General features: G+C 37.1%; 1 protein-coding gene across 8 annotated transcripts in view; it reads left to right on the top strand.

Moving 5' to 3' along the window:
- Positions 1-26,076, top strand: part of SHC3 (SHC adaptor protein 3) — a 77,585-nt gene that overhangs the window by 24,051 nt on the left and 27,458 nt on the right. For all 8 annotated transcript variants that reach the window (XM_019286226.3, XM_010399958.4, XM_019286224.3 and 5 more), the window contains 2 exons: positions 12,007-12,077; positions 24,331-24,394. In XM_019286226.3, the coding sequence (XP_019141771.2) occupies positions 12,007-12,077; positions 24,331-24,394 (135 nt within the window). The remainder of the gene's footprint in view (positions 1-12,006; positions 12,078-24,330; positions 24,395-26,076) is intronic.

Genomic DNA, 26,076 nt, shown 5'->3' on the forward strand with positions numbered 1-26,076 from the left:
AAAAGAATCACTGCAAGTTAGGCAAATAATATTTCAATTAAAAGGACAGGAAATTATTAATATTATAGCAAAATATTTCAAGAATACAATCCTAACTGAAATTATTTCTTTAACATTTTTAACACTTTCATTCCTTGGGAGGGAATAACAGCAGTTTATATCTGATGTGGAAAACAGACATCATTGTGAAGCTGTTCAAACACATCACCAAGTAAAGGCTTCAGTTCTGCAAACATTCCTGCATTCTCATTGAATTAAGAGCATTCTCATTGAAATAATTGAGGCTACCTTTGTACACTGGAAGTTAAGTGTGTGCTTAGGGATGAACTGAATGGCTGTGTCTCTTTAGTGGCTAACCCAAACTGCAAAGCACAGCCTTAAATGGAGGTAACAAAGTGGGAACTGCATCATATGTTGCCTTCCTCTAGAAGACTTCAGGACTCTTTGAAAAAATATTTCTTTTTTTTTTCCCTTTCTGTTTTAACCAGAATTGATTTACTCTCACTAAAAAAGAGAACTTCACAGCAAGACTTTTTCATATCTCTTTTTGGTTAAATTTATCTTCTTTGCAGAAAAAACTTGTGCAAATTTGTTTGGCTTTCTTTTAATCAGATTTAAATTCAGCTTTTGTCAGTCAAATTAAGGTAGTGCTGTTGGTTAATCACTGATTGTTTGGCATGGCCTGACTAAAAACATACTCAGTAGGATTTAGTGCATGTAATTCTAATAACAAAAAAACATAGTCCCAAAGCATCCTGTTTGTAATGAGGTTTACATGTTTACAAAATGTGTTGTGTGTTTCAGTCATATGGTAATAATAGGATAGAATACTGAGTTTTTACTTCAGAGTCTGCTACCCTCAACCCGGGTACCCAAACAGTGTTAACAAAAACTAATGAAACTGGCTTATCACTGTGAATTTTAAAGCTGCATGCATGCAGATTAGGGGAGAGAGAAGTAAGTGACAAAGACAGCATTGGTTAAGTAAATAATCCCTCCTATTGTGCCATGTTCCTGAGAGATCAGTTAGTATCCTTTCCATTTTCCTTTACTGTTATTTGGACTATGAAAGAATTATATTGCTGCCTGTTGCTCAGTTGAAAACCTTTCTTTTGATCTTCATGGACCTGAACTGCTGTGGGTCTGTTGTACAGCCAAATAACAGGAAGAGAACATTTCTCAGAGAAACTAGATCAGATTCTACGAGCAGAAATCATACCATAGAGTCTTTAATTATAATATTATTCTAATTACATGAATCAAGTACTATTACTGTACATTTGCACACGTTCTGTACAAAGCAAAGCATGTATTGATTTCAGAGTTGAAGGATTCAGCTGTCAACATGAATGTCTGTTCTCCAGTACATTTGGAGTGTTTGCACGGAGTATTTTTGTTTAAAGCAAAAATTATACTCTTGCTAGTTATTTATCCTGCTAGTTATGTATGTCCTACAATTTTAAAATCCCTAAATGAATTTAGCTGGTCAGTGTAGGAGGTAAAATTGCATTCAGGCAGAATTCCTGCTCTGTTTTTCCTTGGGAATTGGATTGTTGATTTTTTTACTCGCCTTCCAACAATGTTTACAGTAAGAATATCATGTGCCCAATGTAAATATTTGCCACTACGAACATAAAGAAAACACACAGATGAATCAAGATCTTCAGGAAAACCCATGCCCTTCTTTGCTGCTGGAGACAAGGCTCTCCTTCGTCCCAGTGGTGGGGTGCTTCTTTCTCCCCTAGCCGAAGAGAAATCTTGTCTCCACTAACACAAAGCTATACTTGTGCTCCAGCCTGGCTTCATTTATAGCTGAAAGTTCAAGTGAATGCACAAAGTATCAATATTAAATTTTCTTGTTTACAATGAGAAAAAGCTCAGATCTGCTTTGGTGTAGTGTCAGAGACAACCAGCCTTCCCAGCTGCTAATGCTCTTTCAAGGTGATTTACTGCCCCATGCGATGAAATAAATTTTGTAGAGGGAGGGGTTCAGTATTGCTTCTCTGCAATTCTGCATAGTCATGCAATATTAATTTCATTTGATGCTATATATTTTTGACAAAATGTAATGCAGCTCGACCTTTGTCAGCTGCAGTCAGGTCAGATCTGAGGCAGAGCCTGTCCATTTGTGTTGTGATAGGAATAATGATGGGACTCAGTGCAAGCACAATTTCCAGTAATCCCTTGTTTTCTGGAGGGACTAGGTGCAATTCAGTAAGGATAATCTAGAATGTTTGTTTAATAAGCTAAATATTCCCCTAGGTTTTTCAAACAAATTTTCATAGGGCCAGGTAAGATTTCAGTCTCAAAAGGCTGAATCAGACAATCCAAGTCACAGCTAAAAGTCTAAAGATTGAAAAAAACAGATTTGAAATTAGACAGAAATGGCAACCAGAACCATAAAAAATAAAAGTAGACAGGGTGTAGAGTGACACAAAGAAAATAATGTGAGGTAGACATAAAAAGCTATCTAGGTTGTTTTTTTGGTACAGCATCATCACATTGGATTTACTGATACAAGTATTTTTATCTGTTTTTTTACCTGAGAATAAATCCTGAAATTAGAGACATAAGTTGAACAAATACCTTAAATAACAAGGACCAGACCAAAAGAGAGAGGTTTATCTTAAGATGTTGTCTTAGTTTATTCAGCATCATTTCCATCCTTTGGATATGTTGTTGTACTAAGATGCCTTTATTTCTATTTTTAGGTCTTACTAATTTAGGAATTACACAAGAGAGAGCATGTCTTATGGGGCAGCAACATCCTTCCTGACTGACGTTTGACACTGTTTATCTGTGATAAAGTAATTAAAAGAAGCAGTATTGTCTCTTTTTTTATAGATGAATTGCTTTCATGAACCACAGGACATTTTAGAATCACCTGTAACTTCCCAAGGAATTGGAATGTTTTAGAAACACTGTTTTTGTCACCAACTGTAGGGCCCATGTTTTGTCACCACATGTTGAATGCAGATGCTACCATGTTATTCACTTTTACTAACCTTTTTTTTGTAAATTAATTGTGTAGAAAAAGTAAGCATCAAGCACTAAGTAACTAGAAACATTGTATGAATGCTCTCTTGCAATATATTTATTTCTGGCAAGGAAAGAAAAGATGGAAAAGATGGAAAGGCAGGGCTGCCTGGTATTGGGCAAAGGCTGGAAGCTGCAGGTGCCAATTCTGAGATGACCCTGGCCTTGGAAGTTTTGGGAGTGGCGGTAAAAAGGGGTCTCAAGTGAGCCTGCTTGGGGCCATTAAGGGCCTGGTGGTACCCCCAGCCTCCCAGAGCTGCTCTGCTTCTTCATAGCCTTTATGCTGCAGGGATACCTTCTAGAGATTTTTCATTATTTAAATCCAGCCTTGGAAATCTCTCCCCTTATCCCTTTTTTCTGCACAGTGGAAGTCATCTTTTGGGGACTCTTACTAAGAACACAAGAAACTATAGCTTCAGCATAGGAGAGTTAAATATTGATAAAAACTCAGAAAAAAGATCTGGTTTAATTGCTGAACTCTTGTGATGAAGACAAGAGGTATGTGTGGCATTCATATAAAAAAGTACTCCCTCTCCCTCCCTGCATGTTTTGGATTTTCAGTTTTAACAGTGACAGGTCCTTCCTACATCACACCTCCAAATGCACAGTTTAGAAAGCAGAACAGTATATGCATTTCAGATACTTAACATGGGTTTGTATTTGGCGTAGTGGAAAAGCACCTGTTAGATCGTCCATCTTCTGAGTCTGTGCTTTAGTGATACTCATCATCAGGAAGTTCTACTTCCTAATGACTCTCTTACTCTCTAATGACTGAGGAAGAACAAGTTCTTTAATAGTTAGATATATTTACAGTGTCCATATTTACAGTTTCAAATATCTAATATGATTTCCAACTATTGAAGCATATTGTTTTGGCTGCAGAAGCTTTTTTGTGTTTGTGTTAAAGGAATTCTGATGCAGAACATAAGCTGCTGGAATTAATCTGCATGGTGCTTTAAAGGGAAGTATATCTTAGTGGATATTCAAGGTAGCAGCAATAGAGTCTGGAAAGTGTTCACTGAATTAAAGTATGCAGCTGTGAAAATGAAGCAATTCATCTATGCTACTGCAGTGCATAATCTAAGTGGTTCAAACTGCAATAATTGCATTCACTGTTATTATGTATTTTTAAAATTAAACCTAAAAAGTACAGAACTAAAACTTGTGGGTTTTTTCCCTCAAATATAGTGCTTTTTTAAAGGAAATTTTTGGCCCATACAAAAAATTGAGGCTTAATACCAAATGTGTTTACATTTAAAATAATAGAATAAGTCACTGTCCAGTGTGTGAACTTCTGATTCTAACATTTCTGAGGTTTTGCATGCAAGAACAGTTATCTGTAAGATAAGAACATAAGAAATATTGTTCATGCAAAACTACCAATATGGGATTTTTCTGAAATCTTATGAAGGCCTCATTTGTTTAACATGTCTACTACATAAATATTTTTTGGCATGATGTTGGCAATCTTGTTTCACTCACCTGCAAGTAAGAAATAAGAAAAAAGTATTTTATTTGAAGATGTTTTGTTTTCAACCCCATTTGAGATGGAGATTAGAAAATAGTCAGACACAAAATTTGTTTCTCGGTTATGTCTTTCCCCTCACTAGCAAGAATGAGACCTCAGAGTTGACTTACTAAATTGCTTTTCAAGATAAGATAAAATACCTTCTTCTTTTCCTAGCTGAATCATTTGCCTTTTTTAAGGGATTCTGAATCCTTACTGTTGAGTTGATTGTGAGATGCTGCCAGTATGCTTTCATAGGGTAAGACAATTCATAGAAAGTGTTGGCTATTATTTGCCACTTAAGAATTGTTAATCTGAATATATTGAGGCATATAACCTGTTTTTTTGCTGTAGAAACCAGTTACTGTGCAAGAGGAAATAGGAAGGTGTTGGCCAGAGTTGGAGGTATTCTTGGGAGAACTGTGTTCTCTCATCCACTGCTATAGAAGCGAACCACCTGTTTTCAAGAGGAATGCAATTGATTGTCATATCCATCATCATTTCTGCTAGTGTGAAAGCTCTGTTGGTTTACTTGTCTCAGGGAGGATTTTTGTGATGATAAATTTACACTGAACGGTTGAGGCTTATCTGTAGTTGAACCCCAAAGAAGATTTTCTGTTCCGTTTCCACTCAATCAATCCTTACTTAGAGTTTTCTGTCTTGATTGGAACATGAATTCTTTAATGAGAAAAAAACCTTTGGGGGAAATATTGATTCACTGTAAAGCTCTGTACATGATTACTGGTATAAAAATTACCAACTGCAAAAGTATGAAAGCACGGAAGAGAGCCTTTCTGTTTTTCATGGCAGCATATGTTTATGACACATTTTTGGTGCCGGATTCTGACAGTGTCTAAATATAGGGCCTTTTCCTCATTCAGAACAAGGCTGCCAGTGTTTCTTTCATGCAGGATTGCTGCTTCCACAACCAGGTATGCTGTTTTGCATATAGCAGGAAAGCACGGGGCAGAGGTACAGACTGAGGGCATTGGCATGTACTGGTAGAGCACAGTCATCAGGTGCCCCCAGAGACCTGCATATGTGTCTGAAGATACGTCTTGCCCCAAGGGGAGGGAAGGGCAGGAGGCTATGGCATGGCTGGGAGAGTAACACCCATGTTAGCTAATATTTTAATATGGTGTTAGGTGATAGTTAAGCAGAGAATTTAAAGACAAATACATTTATATTCCAAACTATTCAAACTTTTTAGAGAAACTGAAATCTCTAGCATCTGACTTAAAACTCTCTGACTACTGCTTATACAAATTTATTTCTCTCTGAATATCTAGTCTTGGTTCTGCCCACAGCTTTTTCTAATATTATAACTTAGTCTACATTAGAAATGTCACAGAACAAATTTTCCATTCCATTCTTCTACTGGAAGTGTCTAGGTAAACTAGCATAAATCTGAATGGTTTTGTGCATGTAGGACCTTGTCCTAACAACACTGCTATCTGCTCAGCTGATGGTAGCCAGCATTTTCAAAGGCTGCCTCTTCTGCCCATCAAAGACTTTGCATTTTCAGCAACACCTGAAGTGAGAGGGTATCCTGCAGACTTCTGTGATGCCAGAGTTTGGGTGAAATGTTTGCTGTGATAATGGTAGGACAATGGTTGTCCACCTGCCAGGAAAAGGTTTCCCTGACATTTGACAGCACCCTCTTAGCAATGGGAAGCTCTTAAAGTAAAAAAGAAAACAAAGAAGCAAAACCCCACAAAACAAAGAAGCAAAGCCCCAAAAACCAAAGAAACAAACGAAGCCCACAAAAACAAAGAAAAAAGGTTTTTGCACGTTAGAATGCAGGTCTTGCTAATCATTGAGTCCAGAAAGATTGATCAGATTCCCAGATTATGTCCTAGTTGGGTAGCTGAGCATCCTTGGGTTAATTACTAGCATATTATAAGGGGCCTTTACATGTACTTTTCTTCAGTATGAATGCAGTACCTCTATATTTAAAAGGTTTCAAGTGTTGATTCAATCAAATCATATAAATAAAATACATACAACTACACTATGATCTCCCTATGAAGTAAAGAAGGAAATGTATGTTTTGGTAAGCTATCTTTTCTTTTTGTACCCATGTCTTGCTGATTAGCAGAGTTAAGTAATTTTGTGGTGCATGTCTCAGTCAAGCTAGTAAGGTATTCAGGGTAATAAATGTTCATGTAAAGCACAATTAAAAAACTAGAAAGCATTGTGGCACTTACTATTTTTCTTTAATTTAATTTATTTTATTAAAGGGAACACTTTCTGATTGCAGTCCCTTCTTAGGCTTGTCCCTCTTTTTTTAATTATCTTTTAAAATTTGGTTAAAATTTTTTTTAAAGTTTTTAAAAAAAAAATTTTGTGGGTGTTTTTTTCCCTACTTCAGTGGTTTAGAAAGTGGGTTTTGTAAATTCAGTTAAGCTGGGAATTTCATCTGACATGATATCAAAGGGATTGAAGGATTGAGTTTCATATTAATTTGCTAAAGAGAAAAATTCATTTTATAAAATACTTGTCAATCTCGCAGTCTCTGGCTATGCCTTGGGCTGCTTTTGGCTGAGGCTGTTTTTGGGTTGGGGTTTTTTTTTTTCCCTCCCCTTCTCCTTTTCACACATCAATATGGTTATTAAAAATCCTGACTGTATCCACAGTTACATGTGGACAAGCTTACTATCTTGAAATCATGTTCTGGGCTGTTGCTATTTTTATATTATGGCCTGCTTGTTAGTGTGCATCTGGATTTGAGTCTTAATATGATAGCAAACCTGAAAGTAATTTTTAAGTACTGTGAAACATTGTGGAACTCTCAGTGCACATTTCACAAGCTCCTTTAGCTGTTGATGGTGATACCTGAAATTAGAAGGAACTGTCACTTTGATGCATAAATAAATGCATATTGCGGTAGTAGCAATAGAATCTGAAATAAAAGCTCTTATTTTTAAATAAGGGAGTCCTCAGCCATAGTTAACTAGCACTAGTCAATTAGTACTAACTAACTACTCCTTTACTTCCATGGCATAATGTAATTCTGGATTAGCACTTTGGCTAATGAGAATAAAATGTAAAACAATAAAACCCACAAAACCAAACAAGCAAATTCCCCCACCCCTCAAAAAAAAAAAAAAAAAAAGAAAAAAGAAAGAAAAGAAAAAAAATAAAAAATAAAAAATAAAAGAAAATGTAGGCATATGACTTGAGATACACATGAGAACCAGAGAACCAGATGTGGCAAGTAAAAGATGCTCACTTTTTCTCTTTTGCACATGACAAATAAAAGCACAGCCTAAGCCCATGGGTGAGAAAACTGCAGTGAATTGCCCAGCTTATGACAAGGTGTTTTATATCTGTTTTCAAAACTTGTATCTCCATACAACACACAGAACTCCAGAAATCACAATCTAATTTTTGAGTCCCCAGGCTATTATCTGCAGCTGTGTAATCTTAGAGCGTACTTGAAGGCACAGGCTAATTTTTGTCTAACAATGCAAGTGTATGTCTGTTTGGTGATGCAACCATGTTATCTCCTACATGACTTGTACAGGGCAGGTACAAGCTGCAGAGTAGTGAACCACTCAGATCTGATGATGGTTGTCTGGTTACACAGATTAAAACCAGTAAATCTTAATTTACTAAGAGTAACCATGCAGTTTTGATGAGTTAATGCTACTCTGGTAGTTCAGATTCAGAGACTCGGAGTTCTTATTTTGTTTGAGAGTAGCTGATGGGTAGATCTTCATGCTATGTACAAGGCAGACACTCATCTGCTAGACGTGTATGTAGGCTGGACTGCTTCAGTGTTGTATGGAGCTACATCCTGATGCAATAATAGAATAAGTCTTGCTATGTTTTTATAAATGTATTTCTTGCAGTTGTTACTGCTAGCTTCTTGGTCCAACAGTGGAGAATTTCTTCCAGTAACTTGGTATTTTGAAGAGCTTGTTAGGAAGCACCGAACAAGGTTGTTCATATTTCTGGAGCAAAAGGCTTCTCTGACAATGACTATTCTCTTTTTTTCTTTTTTCCTCTTGGCTCCAAGTACACGAATGCACCCAGCCAGCATTCATGTCTGTTTCTGACAAGTGTTGGGAGAACTCAATATCCTCTCTTAGACAGGCTTCAGTAAAAAGTTTTAGTTGCTGAACAAGAATTTTCTGAGCCATAAGGAAGACAGGTACTTTAGGGAGTACAGAAGAAGTCTTCACATATGGGACAAACCAGAAATCTGGGACATATAGCCTTCTCTTACACTAATCTGTCAAAATTGTAACTAGTAAGGATGTTGGAACCACATGGAATGAGAGCTACATAGTCCCACCTGTATGTGGCACTCTGCTTCCTGCAAGGTACTGTTTAGCATGAAAAGTACAAGTTATGAATCTAAAACCTCTGAATGGGAAGGTATTCATTCATGTGAAAGACTTTTTCCTTGGGACATAGTACCTTTCAATGTACACAAGCTGGAAACTCATTCAAATATTAGAAAGTCAACAGAAGGCAGAATGTTTTCTGAGAAATCTTGGAATTAGTAGTCCCAAATCCTCCTACTTCAAGGTGGGCTGCATCTCGATATATTTGGTTCCTGAGCAGTGAGAGGGAGGATGATAGCGGGAGCTCATAAATTTCACAGTGCACAGTAGCTGATTGGTTAGAATATACATTAAGTGCTGGGTGAAGAGGAGCTTTTTTTAGAAGTACACTGTTTTATAACTATATTTTAAATGTTTCATGGAATGCCTAAAGCAAAAGATAGCATTTCTTTTTAATCAGGGTATTTATTTGTTGAAATAAATGAATAATTTATTTCCTTGCTATCTTGGTTGTGTGTCTTCTTTCTGTGGATCCTTGTCAGGATGTACTTCAAATGGATATTTTTAGACAGCAGTGTTGGTCTTGGGGAATAATTGAAGCATAGCAGTAGGTGAGTTATATGTCCCTGTAGTTGGCCTTTGGACCTTTTGAATGTCAATTTTTATAGTAATTTCGTTACTTGAAAACATGCCGTGGTGATTAAGTGTTCACATCTTTTATCCCAGAAAATCAGTTGCCATCTTTGCATTGATCAGTCAGGAAACTGCAATCCTTACTATGTTGTGTTCAGCTGTCTCTGTGATATACATAAAAACAAGTACAGGGTAATTTTTCCATCTGACCTTCCTTCAGTCTGATCTTGTCTCTACTTTTGTTAATGCAGATGAGGTAGTATGACTCAAAGGAGTCTGAATGCACGTCTTCTAAGTATGTTTATGAGTTTTTGTCTACTTATTTGTCCGTTTATTTTGACAGTGACTTGTGTGCACATGTTTTTGTGTATTTATTTGCACGCCTGCATGTACTTGTCAAAATACCTTCCAGAGTTTGCTTCCAAAATGCTGGACCTGGTTCTCAAACTTGTACAATTACTTTGCTTTAAAAGACTTGTGGCAAATATAGGTAAGTGAAGGAGCAAGTGCAATCCAAGAGTGTTTTAGTATTGAGAGGTCTAAACTAACAGGTTGATGAAATAATGAAATTTCTTTAACAAAAAAAATCACAGGGATACCTTTAAATAGTCATACCATTTACAGCATATTTAATTATAAAAGCATTTTGTATGAAATAAATAATTGGCAAAATTAATTCATGAAAGTATCATAGACTAAAACAAAATGACAAGGAAAGAAAACAGGAAAACATTGATCATTGCTGTTTATTGGCATAAGTTAAATGATTTCAGCTGATTATCTCAAGTGATGCTAAAGAATTTAATCTCCAAGAAAATCAAATCACCCTCTGAGATAATTAAAAATAGAGTTAATGGCGTAACTCCCTTCATCAGAGCAGGAATATGTTTTAAGTACTGAGGCAGAAGTAGATGTAAAAAAAGGAATTTATTTGTAATAAGATACAAGGATTGTCTAATTTTGCACTCATAGATGACAGTTTGAGAGTATGATTTTTAACTTGAAAGCTCCATGTGCCAGGGTCTCTTTAGACAAGATACTTTCCACCACCATTTTATAAACTTTCAGAAAACATAAATTTGCAGGAGATTTCTAAAATATTCTAGGAAATGAGTCTTGAGATAACCCTTCTCAGAAACTGTGTGCTATAATACAGTAAATGTAAGTTCGAGCAATTTAACGAATAAGAGTCAGTTGATATTCTAGCTAATTTTATTCAGTATTGTAATGACTTCATAGCCTTTGATAGAAATAAATGAAATAATAATGAATATGTGAAAACAAACTAGATATTTCGTCAGCCTGTAAACAGTTTATGACATACATGCTTCTATGGAAAATATTTTCTGAAATTGTAGATATTATAGTTACTGATGCAGTAATTCTCTAATTAAAAGATTATTTTTTCAGCAAAAATAAAATTCTCAAACAGCCAAAAATTGTGGCCTCACTTGATTTTTGCACCATTTTCATACCCAAATAGATTGCATTATGCTGTGAATATAGAAAAACTGATACAAAACTGATATAAGAGCTGATATAAAAACACCATGGTAGAATAGCGTCATGATCATCATTATTAGGCTCATGATGTAAAGACTCATCCCCAATTCCCTTGACTGTCAAAAGTCAAGTGTATGGTTGAATACTTAACCTACACGCAAAGACACTGCCATGGGATATGCCAGTCATGAGGCAGTGTGTACAAAGCCACTATCCAAATACCTGATAAGAGCTTTAGCTCCTGTAGACTTTAGCATATGCAAGTTATGCCCACTTTTGGAAGCAAATCTAGAAGATGCACCTGAGCTTTTCTCACTCCCAGTGATAGATACTGTTGAATTTTAACATCTTTCATGATGGTTCTCCCTTTTTCCCACAGAGATGCAGGGCAGAAATCTGGGTCAAAAAGTCTGGTCTTGTCTTAATATTAGCTAACCTTCATGTCATTCCTTTCTTGAATGACCCTGTTAAAGCCATTTCCCAGCATGGGTTATTAGTATATTGGATTAGCATTTTTCATCTTTTTACTACTATAATAAATGAAAATACTAAATCACATCTATCCCTGAGCTGTTTATTAAGGAATTTGGTTGCTGGTGTTCTTTTCAGCTTTCCCTGTTATAATTTGCCTTTTTTGTTCTAATGAGACTTAGTTCTCTCCCTGTTAAATAAGTTTGTCCTAGATGAATTTCCTTTACCACACTTCCTTTCTCATTAAGATTATTTTTTACTTTGATTATATCTAAAATGGATCAATTAAGACAGAAGAAAACTAAAAAAGCACATCAACACATTATAAATTGGGTGTATTAAAGTGACTAGGTTAAAAATAAAATTATATGTTGAATGAAATGTGACAAATAAAATAAAATGTTTATGGAACAAATCTGTGACATACAATAGCAAATTTAGACATAGGATAAATCAAATGTAAAAATAATAATTGCACATTGCCTTTTAATGGTTAGTTGCATTTTCTCCCAGAACTCAAGCATAATTATAATACATTTTCCAACTGTTTCTTTTTCCTTACAGTACTTGGGGTGTATAGAAGTCTTACGGTCAATGAGATCTCTTGACTTCAGTACTAGAATGCAGGTTGCAAGGTAAGACTTTGTACAACTATGTTTTTTAAAGTAACTTCTGAATTGTGTCCCCAGAGTGGAAAGGCCAGAAAGATGGCAAAACACACAGTAAAGAATTTTTGGATACAGTAAGTCCGCTTTTCAATTTTGCTTTTACAGGTAAATCCCTTACATGGTATTAATACAGTTTCAACAGGACTTAAAAGATATTTTCTCTTTGGATTTTTGATATGCCAGGAACTACTTTAGAAAATTTTTGCCATTTGTTATGCCAAGTAAGGCACTTATCTGGGTAAGTGCCTTACCTGGGTAAGCCAGGGAGAATTAGAATATGCTTAAAATCTATGATCTCAAAATTAATCTAGGGAGCTGGTTTGGAGTTTATTTTTATGGGTTTTTATAGTAATTTCTTATGAAAAGTTGTCAGATAACAAACTATCTGCACAAAGGATATAAATGAAAATGTATCACCACGATGATACCAGAGACAAAGCCAGAGAATGTTTCTTTTTCAAACTGTATGTAAGAAACAATAAGCTTGTATTAGATTCCTATGGCAATTCTTTTAAATTCGTTCTGGTATTTTTGTAAGAGCAGTACATAAGTACAACACTAAAGAAGTAGAAGTGTCCATGAATCATTTTTTTCTATGAAGAATATTTTCTGAGAACTATAGGAATGGTGTTTTGCAGCCATTTTCACTTGAAAAGCTGAGTCATTGATTTCAGAGGAATGTAGCACTGATGTCTTCTAGCAACTGGAGACCACTTCTTCGAATTCTGGATTTGAAATGATAAAGAAATACTTTTCAAAGAAACACATATAAAGTGATATGACTGAATACAGTGCTTGAATTTCACCTCTTTGAGGCGTCTTACAGTTGACTATAAATAAATCTGTCATAAACCATTTATCATGCCATAAACAGCTAAATATTTCTTTTATTAAATGAGAAAAATCACTTGGTTTTAGGCTTGGATGCAAATCATATGGTCTATATGCATTGACTTTGAGTTACACTTGCATACAGCAGCTTTGAATTGGACTATATAAGTCCTCACAAAAAATTAACCATTAATTTGTCAAGATACTGCACTGAAGAGAGGCGTAGAAGCACAAGGACAGGTAAATGACAGAATCCTGTTTTTCAAGCATTGCAGACTATGGAGGCATTTGATAATTTTACTACTGTACTTTTTAAAACGTAGCATGTACATTTCTGATGTATTTCAGCAGTGACCTTTGAAAATTATTTCATATCTAAAGCAGACTTGTAGTTCCAATGCAGGTGGTACATTTATGTTTACCACTTGGAAGTTCAGTGATACTGGCTTATGAAACAGTTGTGATAATTATTTGGTTTGTTTTCTATATCTGGAAGTGAATTAATCTTTATTTTTCTGCACAGTTTCCTTCACTGTATGCTTTCATTGGAATAGTGTTGTACTTTTCTCATTATCTAGCTTAAAGGCACTACTCGGACATGAATGCATAAGCATATTTGGTGATCTGAAGCAATATGGTCTACACAAACTAAATATCTTTGCCTTGTAGTTCCTCCAATAAAAAACCAAAAATCTTCTTGGCTTTTACTGTGAAACAAATTTGGCATTACATTTTTTTTCTGTTGAAGTTATAGCATATTTCACTACATGAAATCATTTTGTTATCCCATGTTCCTGTAATTATATCCAGAGCAAAGTATTTTTTTTTCAAGCAGAAAACCATATCTTCCTGTTTTGCTTTTTTATTTTTCATTCATGATTTTCTGTTTACCATGAAACAATGAAATCTCATCATTTATGTAATGTAGTTCCTGATCTAAGATATTTAGGTTTTTAGGTAGCTTTTGAATCAGGACCTAGCATCTTAATCTGCATTTCATTAATTCATCTGGCTCTAGAAATCCCCTTGTCATGTCCTAGGTTTTCAGTACTCACATGCTTTGTCATGTAGTATTTAATGTACAAGCCTATTGTTTATTAAGAAAATATTATTAAGAAATTGCTAAAATTTACACATGCTAATTAACTTTCTGGTGTGTATTAAGAAACATAACATAGGCCTCAAGGTATGTCCTGAATTAATAAGGCTGATGTTCTGATATTACAGGCACCAATTCCCTCTTAAGAAGACAGCTGGCACCAAGTGGCCTGTGCAGACCTTTGATTACAAATAAAATAAAAGCACCTGAAAGTTACATTTATATCTGTTGCATCATACATGTATTTTTAGGTACGTCCATTGCTGACTTCTCTGCAGCTTTCCAGCAGTAAAAAAACCTGTCCTGGTAGCCTGATGGCTTCTGATGTGGTGTGGCCAAGGCTTAGGTCTGTAGTGTTAGCTGTGACTACATCAGGCAAGGAGCCTCGGTCCACAGCTGCAGTAAAAGCTTCTCTGTGTAAACTTCTCTGTGCTGTTTCCTCTAACCAGAGAAACAGGTGTCACAGCAGCTGCGATCCCTTTCTGACCCGCAACTTTATAAATTGATCCTACTGCATGCATCACACCTGTTTGATCTGTTATTTTTTCAAGACCTTTCAAGACCAGTCTTAGAAGAAAGTGATCTGTCTTGTTCTAACTTCTGGCATTATGCAGTATTTACTAAGTATGATTAAAAAACAGAAAAAATGAGTCAAGTTTCTTGATTTAGTGTGGAAGCCTGGATGCATTTCTTCCTAATAAGTAGACATCATATTTGACACATACAAAGCACTTACTCCCTTTCTAGCACTGTGTCACATGCCTACCCCTGCCTCCTTCTACAACCTTACTTTTTCTCCATGTTGCAGAGCTTAAACATAGGAAGTCAGTTATTAGGAATCCTAAATTTGCTTTTTTTCTGCCTTCTAGTTACTGCACGTGTCCTTTTATGTCTCTTGTCAGCTTTGAGGATGAACAAATCCCCAAAGTAAAATAAGCAGCATCAATTCCTAGAAGAAAAAGCTTGTGAGACTCAGTAATGGGAGGGTAAGACATGTAGTCTTTGGCTCTGCTTGAAAACTCTGGGTATTATTTTAGACAAACTGGTAGTCCCAGTCACAGACAACTCTGTGATTAAATGAATTAGTGCTTGTAAATGGCACTTAAATTGTTGAGTGAGCGCTTAGAAATTACTTAAAAATCGGACTGAGATTTCCACTTATCTGGTGAATTAGAGATAAGAAATTCATGGGAAAAGGTTGTGTAGACAATTTGAATGGCTTTGAAAATCACAGCTGTTATAATGCATTAGGAAAGTATATACATCAGTGTGCATGCGTGGACGTATCTGACAAATGAAGAACTTTGGCTTCAATTTCAGGACCTGCATCAAAGCCCCAGAGTAAATAGTTTTGTCAGCAGTCTTTCCTTCCTTATAGCTGTCCTGTGAAATATCAACTTGTGCCATCTAATGCTGTCTTACCTATCCTATCCTGTAACTTGTGTTTGTTTTGCCTTTTCACTTTTTGTACATTAAAATGTTAAAACTTACAGTAATACATTTATCTTCATGTGAGAGCGGTGGGCAAACACTTTACTTGGCATGCTCTTCATCAGATCTGAGTAACCTTGGTGGTGCCTTGCACTGCTATTACTGTCCTAATTTTGAGTTTGAGGAAAAATGAACAGTTATTTACAATTTCTAACAGTTTTTTGCCTTTATCATTCCACATTTGAAGTCACAATGTTCTCTCACTACAGGAGAAATAGAGGAACTAGATTAATCACTTGTATTGCATTTATTCTTTCCTGTAATGAATGTAATGTCATGTGAATTCTTGAGCAAATAAATGGATGCGCCAGACAACGGTCAGCCATTACACATAATGATAAATGAAAGCCAGCTAAATCCACGTGTTGCATCTTTAATTACCCAGTGATAATTCTTGTAACACATGTGAAGTCAAGATGACTTTCTTGGGCAGCAAGACAAACAAAAGCATTTAATTTTCAACATAGTGGAGGAACAGGAGGACTAGCACGAGACTACTGAGCTAACTGCTGGTGGCAAGTGGTTAAAGTTCATCCGAAACCTACCATCATCGTCATAGAAAGGGGCCACTCTTAAGCTTCTGTGGCCAGGCCCTTTGTGCCTTTCGGCTTTTTATAAAAAAAATAAGTTAAAAATCAGGTAAAATTCTTTTGCAACATGTGCAGTGTTTGCAGTTCATGTAAAATGTTTGTATGCTTATTGTTAAAGCTGCTGTAGAATAATGAGTCCTCACTTTTGTGTTGTAAGCATGAGTGACTTATGCACTTGTTGGAATTCGATGTTGCATGCACTGTTTGTTGTACATCCAGGTCTGAACTACAAGGATGCATGTTCATTGGCATTTAATTGAGTGCCATCAATTTATTGCATGCAGCATCATAAAGTCACACCTCCCCATGCTGAGTAAAACATATGTTGCATGCTGTTTTAATAGCAATAGGTCAGAGGACTGAAATGCCTCATATCAGCAGTGGACCCAAATCCAAACTCTGATCCCAGTCGTCTCCATTAACTGTATTGGGATGGACAGTTTGAAAAATATTCCGCTCCAAATATGGGGCCTGAACTTTATTAATAAAATTATTAAAACAAATTCATTTGTGCCAATATCCCTGGAGACGAGATGGTGGAAATCCAAAGTTTAGAGCTGTATTTGTGCCCAATGCTAAACAATATGAATGAGTTCAGTTGATGTACTGTTTCACCTGTATCTGTATTGTTTGCAGAAATTAATTGCCAGCAAGCATTACTGAAAAAAGGGTGGAAGACATTGAAAGGAAGAATGTTTCTCCTGTGATTTTTGAATGCAGATAGGTAATCTGTTATCTGCAGTGAATTCTGTATTTGGTATCCTCCTTAACATGCTGTGTTGCTTGAAGGTGAGTGTGTTTTCTCTCTGCCTTCTTCCATGTGAGCTCTGGATGTGGGGTGGTGCTTGGAGGATGGCAGAACACATAGATCTTTTGCAGTTTGCATACACAGCTGTATGCAGGACGAGGTGTGCCCAGTTAGTTCAGAGTTAAAGCTGCGGGAAGCATGGGGTGCTGGCTGCTGCTCAGTTCACCAGGAAGCAGGAGTCTCAAAAGTGGATGGAGACAGCCTTATAGTTCATACAGCGCACCTCTGAGTGGGGCAGTGACAGCTATAGTGCCTGGTAGTTTGAGAATAATTTATATTTGCTAGTTAAGCTGTTATTAGCACAGCAATGGGGTAGAATAAATAGGGTTTTGTGTGCCTAAGACTGGAATCTTTGATTTTCAATGTAGTATTAGTGTGGAAATTGTTACCTAGTATTTGGAATTATGGAATAATATGGTAATACAAAGCCAGAGTGGGAGTAATTAATTGATCTCCCCCACTCCATTTGCCTTTGTAAGAAAACAAAGAGCCTCTTGGGGGATGGGGAAGGTGGAAAGTTGAAAGCCAAATAGTCAGGGAAGCTGTTAGGGATATAGCTGTATCCTGGACTTTCAGAAAGATGATGACTCCACATGAGTCTGCAGAGGCAGGACCTGAAGCAGAGTGGCCTTAACATGTTTTAAATGCAAACTGCAGTACAAAGCTAACAAATCCCAGAAACCTGGAAACCGAGACACTCTCATGTTCTGCTAATAACACCTAGCAGCTTGATTTCACAAAGAATCGATGGCATAAGGAATTTGTGTGTTGTTCGCATGACATGTCCAGTCACACCAGAGAGTTCATCAACACTGAATAGTCCTTTTTGGCAAACACAGCTCAGATATTTATAAAGTATCATCTGTCTTATACAGAGCTTTTGTAAGATACCTGTCTCCAAAGTCCTGCTTTGGGTGTGAAGCCAGTTAGGCATTAGAGAAAAATATTTGTTAGACTAAATGTTTTCACTTTACTTTTGTAAAGTTTCTTGTGTCTGCCTTTGAAGTATCTGCTAATATCTACTCTTTGAGAGAGAAAATACTTTAGTGAATGATCTGAGGCTGGACCCAGTTTGGAGATTACTATGATCCTAGCAACGGATTTAGCAACAGAAAACAGTTTTAATTTCTCTCTCTCTCCATTTCTCTGGCCAGGACTATGATAAATAGCTAGAGACCCGGCTGAGTGGAGAAAAGCCTGGTGGTCATAAAAGAAATTAAAGGATTGAGCTCCTTAGCAGATCTAAAACTTAAAGTACATTTCAGTTTAGATTTTTTTTTTTGTGTCATTGACCATATTCTTGACAGTTGGAGGGTTGTCTGTAAGGAAGGTTTTGTAGCTGTGCATTCAACACCAAGGTTTTATATGCCCTTACTTTATGTTCATCAAAGCTGTGTATGCATGCAGAGTTTAGAGATATAGCTGAGGTGTGCTGGTAGGATAAACAAGTTTCACTGTACATTTCCTAAAGTAAGACCATTGTTCAGAACTACTGTGTTGGAAGAAATCATCAAGATCAGGTAGACTGCTCCATTACTGATGAATGAAACTGGATTTTCTGAAACTTACTTGAATGTTATGAAAGAAGGTACAAATTGTACAGAAAATGTCTCAAATATTCCTTAAAAGGTTAGGTCATCTATAAATACAGAGAACAGAGCATACCAATGGATAAAAAGTTTCTTTGCCAGTAAAAGCAAAAGAGTCTTTTGAGGTGCATTTGTTTCCCTTAGGAGATTAATGGAAATCTCACACTGAAGATGCAGGAGCATAGGAATAACTATCATTAGATAGATTGCATACTACACATCTAATGACATGTGGTATTCTATGCCTAATAGTTGCCAAAGCCAACCACTTGAGTGTATAAAGTTTATTCAGTAAACCAAAAATTAATTTGGCCAGCTTCCTTTCATTTTCTGCTTTTAGATTTTCTACATGTGAGAAAACTCCATTTGAAGAAACAAAATGAGGAGCTGACAAAAAGAAAAAGAAGAGTTGTCATCTTGATCTACGAGTGACATCAGCTTGTGTGACACATCTGCTTGATGTCACCTTATTCCACAAGTTTAAAAGTTTTCTTCCAGGCTTCCTACCAAGACAGGCTTCACTTCGGTCAGGATGGTGACAAATGGCATCACTCAGTCTCTCTGCACTAGATCCTGTGGGGGATTCCCTTCAGGGGTGCTGCTGCACAGTGCTCTGGATTTGTGGCAGTAGGTGCATCTCCGCCGCAGAGTTAGCCTCCCCTTCCTCTCCACACCCTGTGATTCATTCTCCTGAGCTACTGCTTCAGCCTTCCATCCTCCAGACATGGTCAATCTTCCATCAAATACTGGTTTAGTCTTCAGACGTTGGGAATGTCCCCTGTGCTACTTCAGACGGCACATGCTCCTTTGCCTTTGCAAATGAACAAAAAATATTCCAATTATTAAACAGACTTCTAAAAATATGGGTTTTGTCTCTGTTTTATTTTTCTATTTTCTCAGAAGCAAGTTATTTTTATATTTAGTACAGACTTTGTTTCTCCTCAGCAAATACTGGTACAATACTTGGTAATGATTAAAAGTTACTAAAATTGACAGGAACTTAGTAATGTTAAGAAATAACTGTGAGCCTTCTGAACAATTCTTCCATTTAGAAAGTCTTTCTTTTGATGTCTGTTTTTCAACCTGTGTAGTCCTAAGCTTTTGAGGTGGGGAAATATAAACTTGGGAACTACAGGACAGTAGAATATCTTAACAAAAGAGTATTAGTAGGTTTTAAATATTGTTACACAAAGCATTTCAGACAAAAAGTAGTCACATTTTCTCACCTCATTATTTGAGATGGCTTTACTTTTTCCAAATATGTTGAGAAAATCTGTGGGTTTTGTATGTATCTGTTATTTCCCTGAAATAAGAGTTCTGCAATTCTGGGGTTTAATTAATTAAATCCTATTAATTAAGAACAGGAACAATAAAACATCACAATCAAAAAATGGAGAGTATTTTCATGTGATGATGTTTCCTAGAGGAGCACATTTGAGCTTCCTGTTATCCTTTGTATAACAGAATAAAATATCACTAAAGCTATGAATGACACCAGGGCATTAGCCTTTTTAATGGAACTAAATGGCAATATAAAATGCCCCTTTTTCTGTCTCAGATGTCAAGCCACTTTAAAGAAGGGTTGGTCAGTCTCAGAAAATGAATATTGGTGATTTTTTTACTGAATACACTTGAATGCTGAAATTATATTCAAAATATGCAACATGTTTTGTGCCAAGAAAATGACTCCACAGTATGGCCATCTGCAAAGCAGAAAATACTCTTGGACAGATTTGGAACTCAGCATGTGGTCCCTACTGCAGACAGCACAGTAACTAATTTTACAAGAGATCGGCATAACTCTATACTGATTTTCGTCTGAGCCTAGCTAATGAAGCAGGATGTAGCTTAGAAAGGTGTAATATGTGTCTCTGTCAAATAATTTTCATATTGGAAAGGAACCAAATGTAGTCACATCCAACTTTACCAAACTGCACAATATTTAGCCCATGCAGATATATACAGAACTTTTATTTTTGCCTTACTTAGGCGAGTGTTTCTTTGCACAAGTCAAGTGATGGCAGCCTACCAGCAATACCTGTTCCTGGGCTTGATTTGTGACTCAGGTGTTTGTGCTGCTTAGACATTTGCAAATTTGGTTTGCTGCAAAAAAAAAAAAAAGGTTACATGGTTACATCTGCCCTGTGCTACCTGGCAATGCAAGCTGGGAAAAAATCTTTAGGCCAGTCTTTCCACATCACCAGGCTATCTGTGCACAACCTCACCCCCAAAATGATCTGGAGTATTCTGAACAGAGTGATCTGGAAACTATTATAGAATCATAGAATGGTTTGGGTTGGAAGGGACTTTAAAGACCATTGAGTTCCAATCCCCCTGCCAAGGGCAGGGATACCTTTCGCTGGACCAGGTTGCTCAGAGTCCCATCCAACCTGGCCTTGAACACTTCCAGAGATGGGGCACCCACAGTTTCTTTGGGAAACCTGTTCCAGTGCCTCACCTCCCTCACAGTGGAAAATTTCTTCCTAACCTCTTGTCTAAACCTACCCTTTCAGTTTGAAGCCATTCCTCCTTGTCTTACCACTAAATGCCCTTGTAAAAATCTCTCTCCATCTTTGTTGTAGGCTCCCTTCAGGTACTGCAAGGCCACATTAGTTCACCTTAAAGCCTTCACTTCTCAAGGCTGAACAATCCCAATTCTCTCAGCCCGTCCTCGTAGGAAAGGTGCTCCATCCCTCTAATCATCTTGGTGGCCTTTGGATAAAATGCATATCAGTGCAGTGACAGATGTTCAGTCGTCCTTTTTTTTTATTATTATTTTTTCAAATACTGCTTTTAGACTCCTTCACTCCCACACAGGAAAAGTACTGTGCCTTCTGTTTCAGGCATGCAAAGAGTTGCTGCCAGGACACTCTGACCTTGATTACACAGAATTGCTCTATGAATATGTTTTCTGAAGTTCCCAGCATTTTCACTAAAAGCATTGTTAACTTTAACTCTGCAGTTGCTTGAATACATTTAGTATTCACAGAGTTTCAAAACCCAAAGGGTCCCAGTCTTCCCACAGCCTTTGGGAACACTGAGTTCTGTAAAACTGAGATATTTTACCAAAAGGAAGACAGGTAGCTGGAAATTGTATAGTGCTTTTTTACTGAGTGAGAGGATGTGTAGCCCAGCTTTTCCACTCTCAGTGCTTTCTCTGCTCTACCAAGACAGGGCGTGCAAGGAGTAGTCAAGGCTGCCTTGCCAAGTCTTGCCCTGGCCTTCAGCCTTTTCAGCTAGTGTGTTTCCTCACATATGCTCAAGTGGTAGTTTTGATCAACAAGGTCCTTGAGTCGGATGGATCTATTGAGTAACACACTTAATGTCTGTTTGTCAGGAGCTGGCAGATAGAAGAGCTAGTAGCAAAACTGCTACAAAACCCAACCCTGCACTAGAAAAATCACAAGATTGCACACATTTTTTCTTGGGTGCAGTGGCCTGGAAATCCCCTTGTCTTTCTATAAGTTCCATGCTGCCACTAGAGAGAGAAGATGATGGGGGCAAATAGGAAGAGAAAGGAAGTTATAGACTAATTTATGTCTCAAGAATATATCTCTGAAATCCAAGTCTTTCCTGTGAGATGCAAAACCTGCAAGGTATCTCAATGCACCAGTTGGAGCACTGGAAGAGACAAAGATGAGACAAGTGTTGGTGATGTCTCTCTGAGAGCAACTTGCAGTCAAAATGCCTGGGAAACGAAGACATATCTGGTGAAGCAAGAGGCATGGGTCTGAAAGACTGAAGTGGGCTGGAGACTGCCACTGGCCTGGACTTCCCATTCCATTACCTCCAAATGGTTTGCTTCAGCAGAAGAAAGAGCTGGGAAACAACAAGTTTTAGCTCATTAGCCAGGGAGGCTGACTCTGTAAAAGATGATGTCTGTTTGTTTTTCTTGAGTCAAAGACAAGCATTTATGGTGAATTTTTCTATTGAGAGGTATACTATTTACTTTCCCCTGATTACATTTTCAGGAGTGACCTATGTCTCAGTATCATGGTGATCGCTGTGTGATGCTTGCTGTGCTTTATTTCTAAATTCATCAGACCTGTTCTTTTAAACCAACTGCTTTTTACTTGCTTTGTAAGAAAATCTAGCAATTACTTTAAAATGCTTGTTTGGAGTAAAAAGAAATTGTGGTAAAGGTGGGAACTAAGTACAAGCACTGAACCATGAAATGGGGTGCAGTTGTAGCTATAATGGCCTGAGTGCATATGTAAGGCAGGATTTGTAGTGAGAGGCAATTTTATTAGATAAACAGATGTAGTTGGGGGAATAAGACAAGTTATGGAACAATCAACCTCTCCTCTAGACCTAAGGAAGATAATGTGCTTGAAAGATTTTTTAACCATCTTAAAAAAGATTTTTTAACCATTTATAGCAAGAGATGCATCTTTATAGCATCTCTTGCTATAAATCTCACACTTCTTCAGAATGGCAGGACTGTAAACCTGCTTCAAGGCATGTTCCATTCCCACAAACACCCACTTCCCCAAACCAATAAAATGTGATTCTTTCAGGTGATTCAAACTTTGGATTGGATCCTAGCTAAAAGCTCACAAGGCATAATGATATAGCAATTACTGATTACCACCTGATACAATCTGTAGCGCTTGCTGAGTCATTATGAATTGAATGCTGCTATAAGTGTATGACATTGTTCTCCTGACTCACCTGTTGATCCTGTGCATAGTTGAAATACACAGCATATGGCACAAAGTTAAAATCATTTATGTCTTTATCCAGATGATGTTTCAAGGTTTTGATTATTTTGACTATTCTTTAGCTTGTAGTTCATTGTCTCCCATTCTGTTGTTTTCTAGTTTGGGTTGGGTTTTTTTTGGTTGGTTGGTTTGGTTTGCGGTTTTGGAGGGGGTTTTTGCATAAAATATGTGTTATTTTCATGGTTTTGGCTCTAAATATAATGTGTTGTTAGTCTCAATACATATTAAAAATAGTTAAATAAGGTTTGGAGTCACCTTTGCTCATTCCTGTGAAGCCATTCTGTCTTGCAGTATCAGGGGGACAAGCCTATTAAAGCCTTGTACCTGGTGGTCAGAACAAGGTCTGTGTGTACAGCAGCAAATTCTAAACACTGACCAGACTGACTATTCAGATAATAAGTTGCTAAATACTGAAAGGAACTATAAGATTTGTTTGAAGCAGTATGATTTCAAGAGTTTTTTGGTGTGCAGTTACTCTTCTATGAAAGGGTATGGATTCAGATCAGTTTTGGACATACATTTCTTTCAGTCAACCTGAGTGTGATGGGAAAAATGAAGCAATATTAAAAAATTGAAGCAAAAAGTTGATGGCATTAATTTTCTTTATAATGTAAACATAAGGCCACTAATAAATTACTCAGGTTGTATCGAACTAGTATCAATTAAAATGTTGTACATCTCATGTACTCTATAGAATGGACATATTACCAGGAATATTTTGGGTTCTGATACTATCTAAAGCCTGGTGGTTTTGCTCTCACTGGAAAAGTGCATAGTATAGTAGTAAGAAAAATTATGATTTCTAACTCTCTTATTAAAATAAACATTTTTTCAAAAAGAAGATGTTAAGCAGTGTACAAAAGTGAGACTTGAAGGATGGTATTAAGAGCAATATGCTAATTTACAGTGAGAAAAGGTCTTTTTAATAGTGTGAGGAAACATTTTCTTTTTTAGAACAAAGCTAACTGACCTGCTAGCTGTCCTCACTTGTGAACAGAAATACAGTCGAAGTTGTTCTTTCCAGTGCATTTCAAGCGTAATGAAGAAACCCACACATTCTTTTGCCATAAAGCTTTTTTCTGTCTCTTCAGGGAAGCAATCAGTCGTGTTTGTGAAGCCATGCCTGGTGCCAAAAGAGCCTTCAAGAAACGAAAGGTATTTTTTTCTCTTGTAGTGCAGTTGACTGTATTTTCTGTGTTCAGCACAGTGGAGACCAGGCACAGCAGGCAGGTGACTTTAAGGCAGCTTTGAGAATTGCAGATGATTAATCATTTAAAGTATTGGCTGTTTTCACCCACTGTATATTGTTGCTTGCCCTTTTGGTCAGGATCTGCTTTTCTTGGCACCTGGAAGTATAAATACATCCAGGATGAAGGCTGTGCCTTTATGCTCCTTCCGTAGAAACCTCCTCCTTTTATTTTATTTCTTTTGTAGATTGGAGGTGGAAGAGTTAAAACAAAAATGGGATGCCTTTTCGTAAAATGCATAACTAAATTATGAAAATAGGTGCTGGAAGATACCGCAGAAGCCCAAAACATATATAGTTTTGAGAGTGACTAGATTTGTTATTGAAGCATAAATCTACTGATGACATTTAATGAGTTTGGTAATCACTGATTTCTGGAAATGGAAATAGCATATGAGGTGATCCTTTGTTCCCTGTGTTCTTTCCGTAAATACCTGTGGCTGATGCTCAGTGCCCAGCGCTGATGGTGAGTCCACTGTGTACCTGACAGTTACCATGCTTTTATTTTTGTTTGTGTGCTGGGAGTTAGAGGCTTCAGACAGGGAGAGGAGGAAGCCTTGGCTCAGCTCCGGCACTGATGGCTCTCAAGAGTCTCTTCCAGAGGCCTGCTGGCAAAGCTGGGATGTAATGCTGTCTCTAAGGGAAGAAGCATAGAAAGTAGTTAATTATAGGCCTCGTGTGTGTTCTTAGGCATGGGAGGAGAATGGGCAGGTGAAGGGAAAGGTCTGCCTGCCTCCCCAGCTGCTCCACCATCTAGGCAGAATCTCAGCAAAAAGGGATGGGATGAAATGCCGCTTGTTTGCAATGGAGAATCATCCCCTGGTATAATCAATCATATGTGACAACATGTGTCACGGTGTCATGGGAAATTGACTCAGAAATTAAGGTTACGGTTTCACCACCACCAAATTTATCTCATTGGCTTTTCTTGGTTCTCTGGCTTTTCATTTTAAATCAGAAAGTAAAGACGAAAGTATCTTTCTTCTTGGATAGCAAAATGACACAAAATATAGTTGGAAAAATAAGTTAAACAGAGTTCCAAGTGCCTAGTGACACACCGTGCTGCATTACAGGTTTTACAAGTAATGTTGCTTATCAGTTATTGAAAAGACATAGCAACAGAACTTCAGATAAATGTGAAAGACATGTCTCTGGTATGTATATTCATCATGTTTCTGCCAGTAGTGGCATATGAATTTGGTTAAGGTGACATGTACTTCCTGAGGCCAAGTTTTCACACTTTACCCACACTGTGGATAGGTGATCCTTAGGCATGACCTGGGAATCATGACGGATTAAGGAAAGAAGAGATACAAGAATATTCAAAAGAGTTTTTTTTATTGCAAAGTTAATGAAGGACTAGCTCTGTAACATGACATGGTTGAAATAGTGCAGCACAGGTTACACAGGAGCAGTATGTAGGTAGTGTATTTTTAATGAGTTAATCAGAAGGAAAAGAAACTAAAATTGAAAGTATGTAAAATTTCAGGACTACAGAAGCTCAGGTGTGTCCATCCTGCTACGAACAAAACTATGTAAGCTTGCAGGCAGCTTAGGACAAATGCAAATATAGTGGCAGAAGAACACTGCC

This window comes from Corvus cornix, chromosome Z (genome assembly GCF_000738735.6).
Source record: "Corvus cornix cornix isolate S_Up_H32 chromosome Z, ASM73873v5, whole genome shotgun sequence".
Classification (NCBI taxonomy): Eukaryota; Metazoa; Chordata; class Aves; order Passeriformes; family Corvidae; genus Corvus; species Corvus cornix.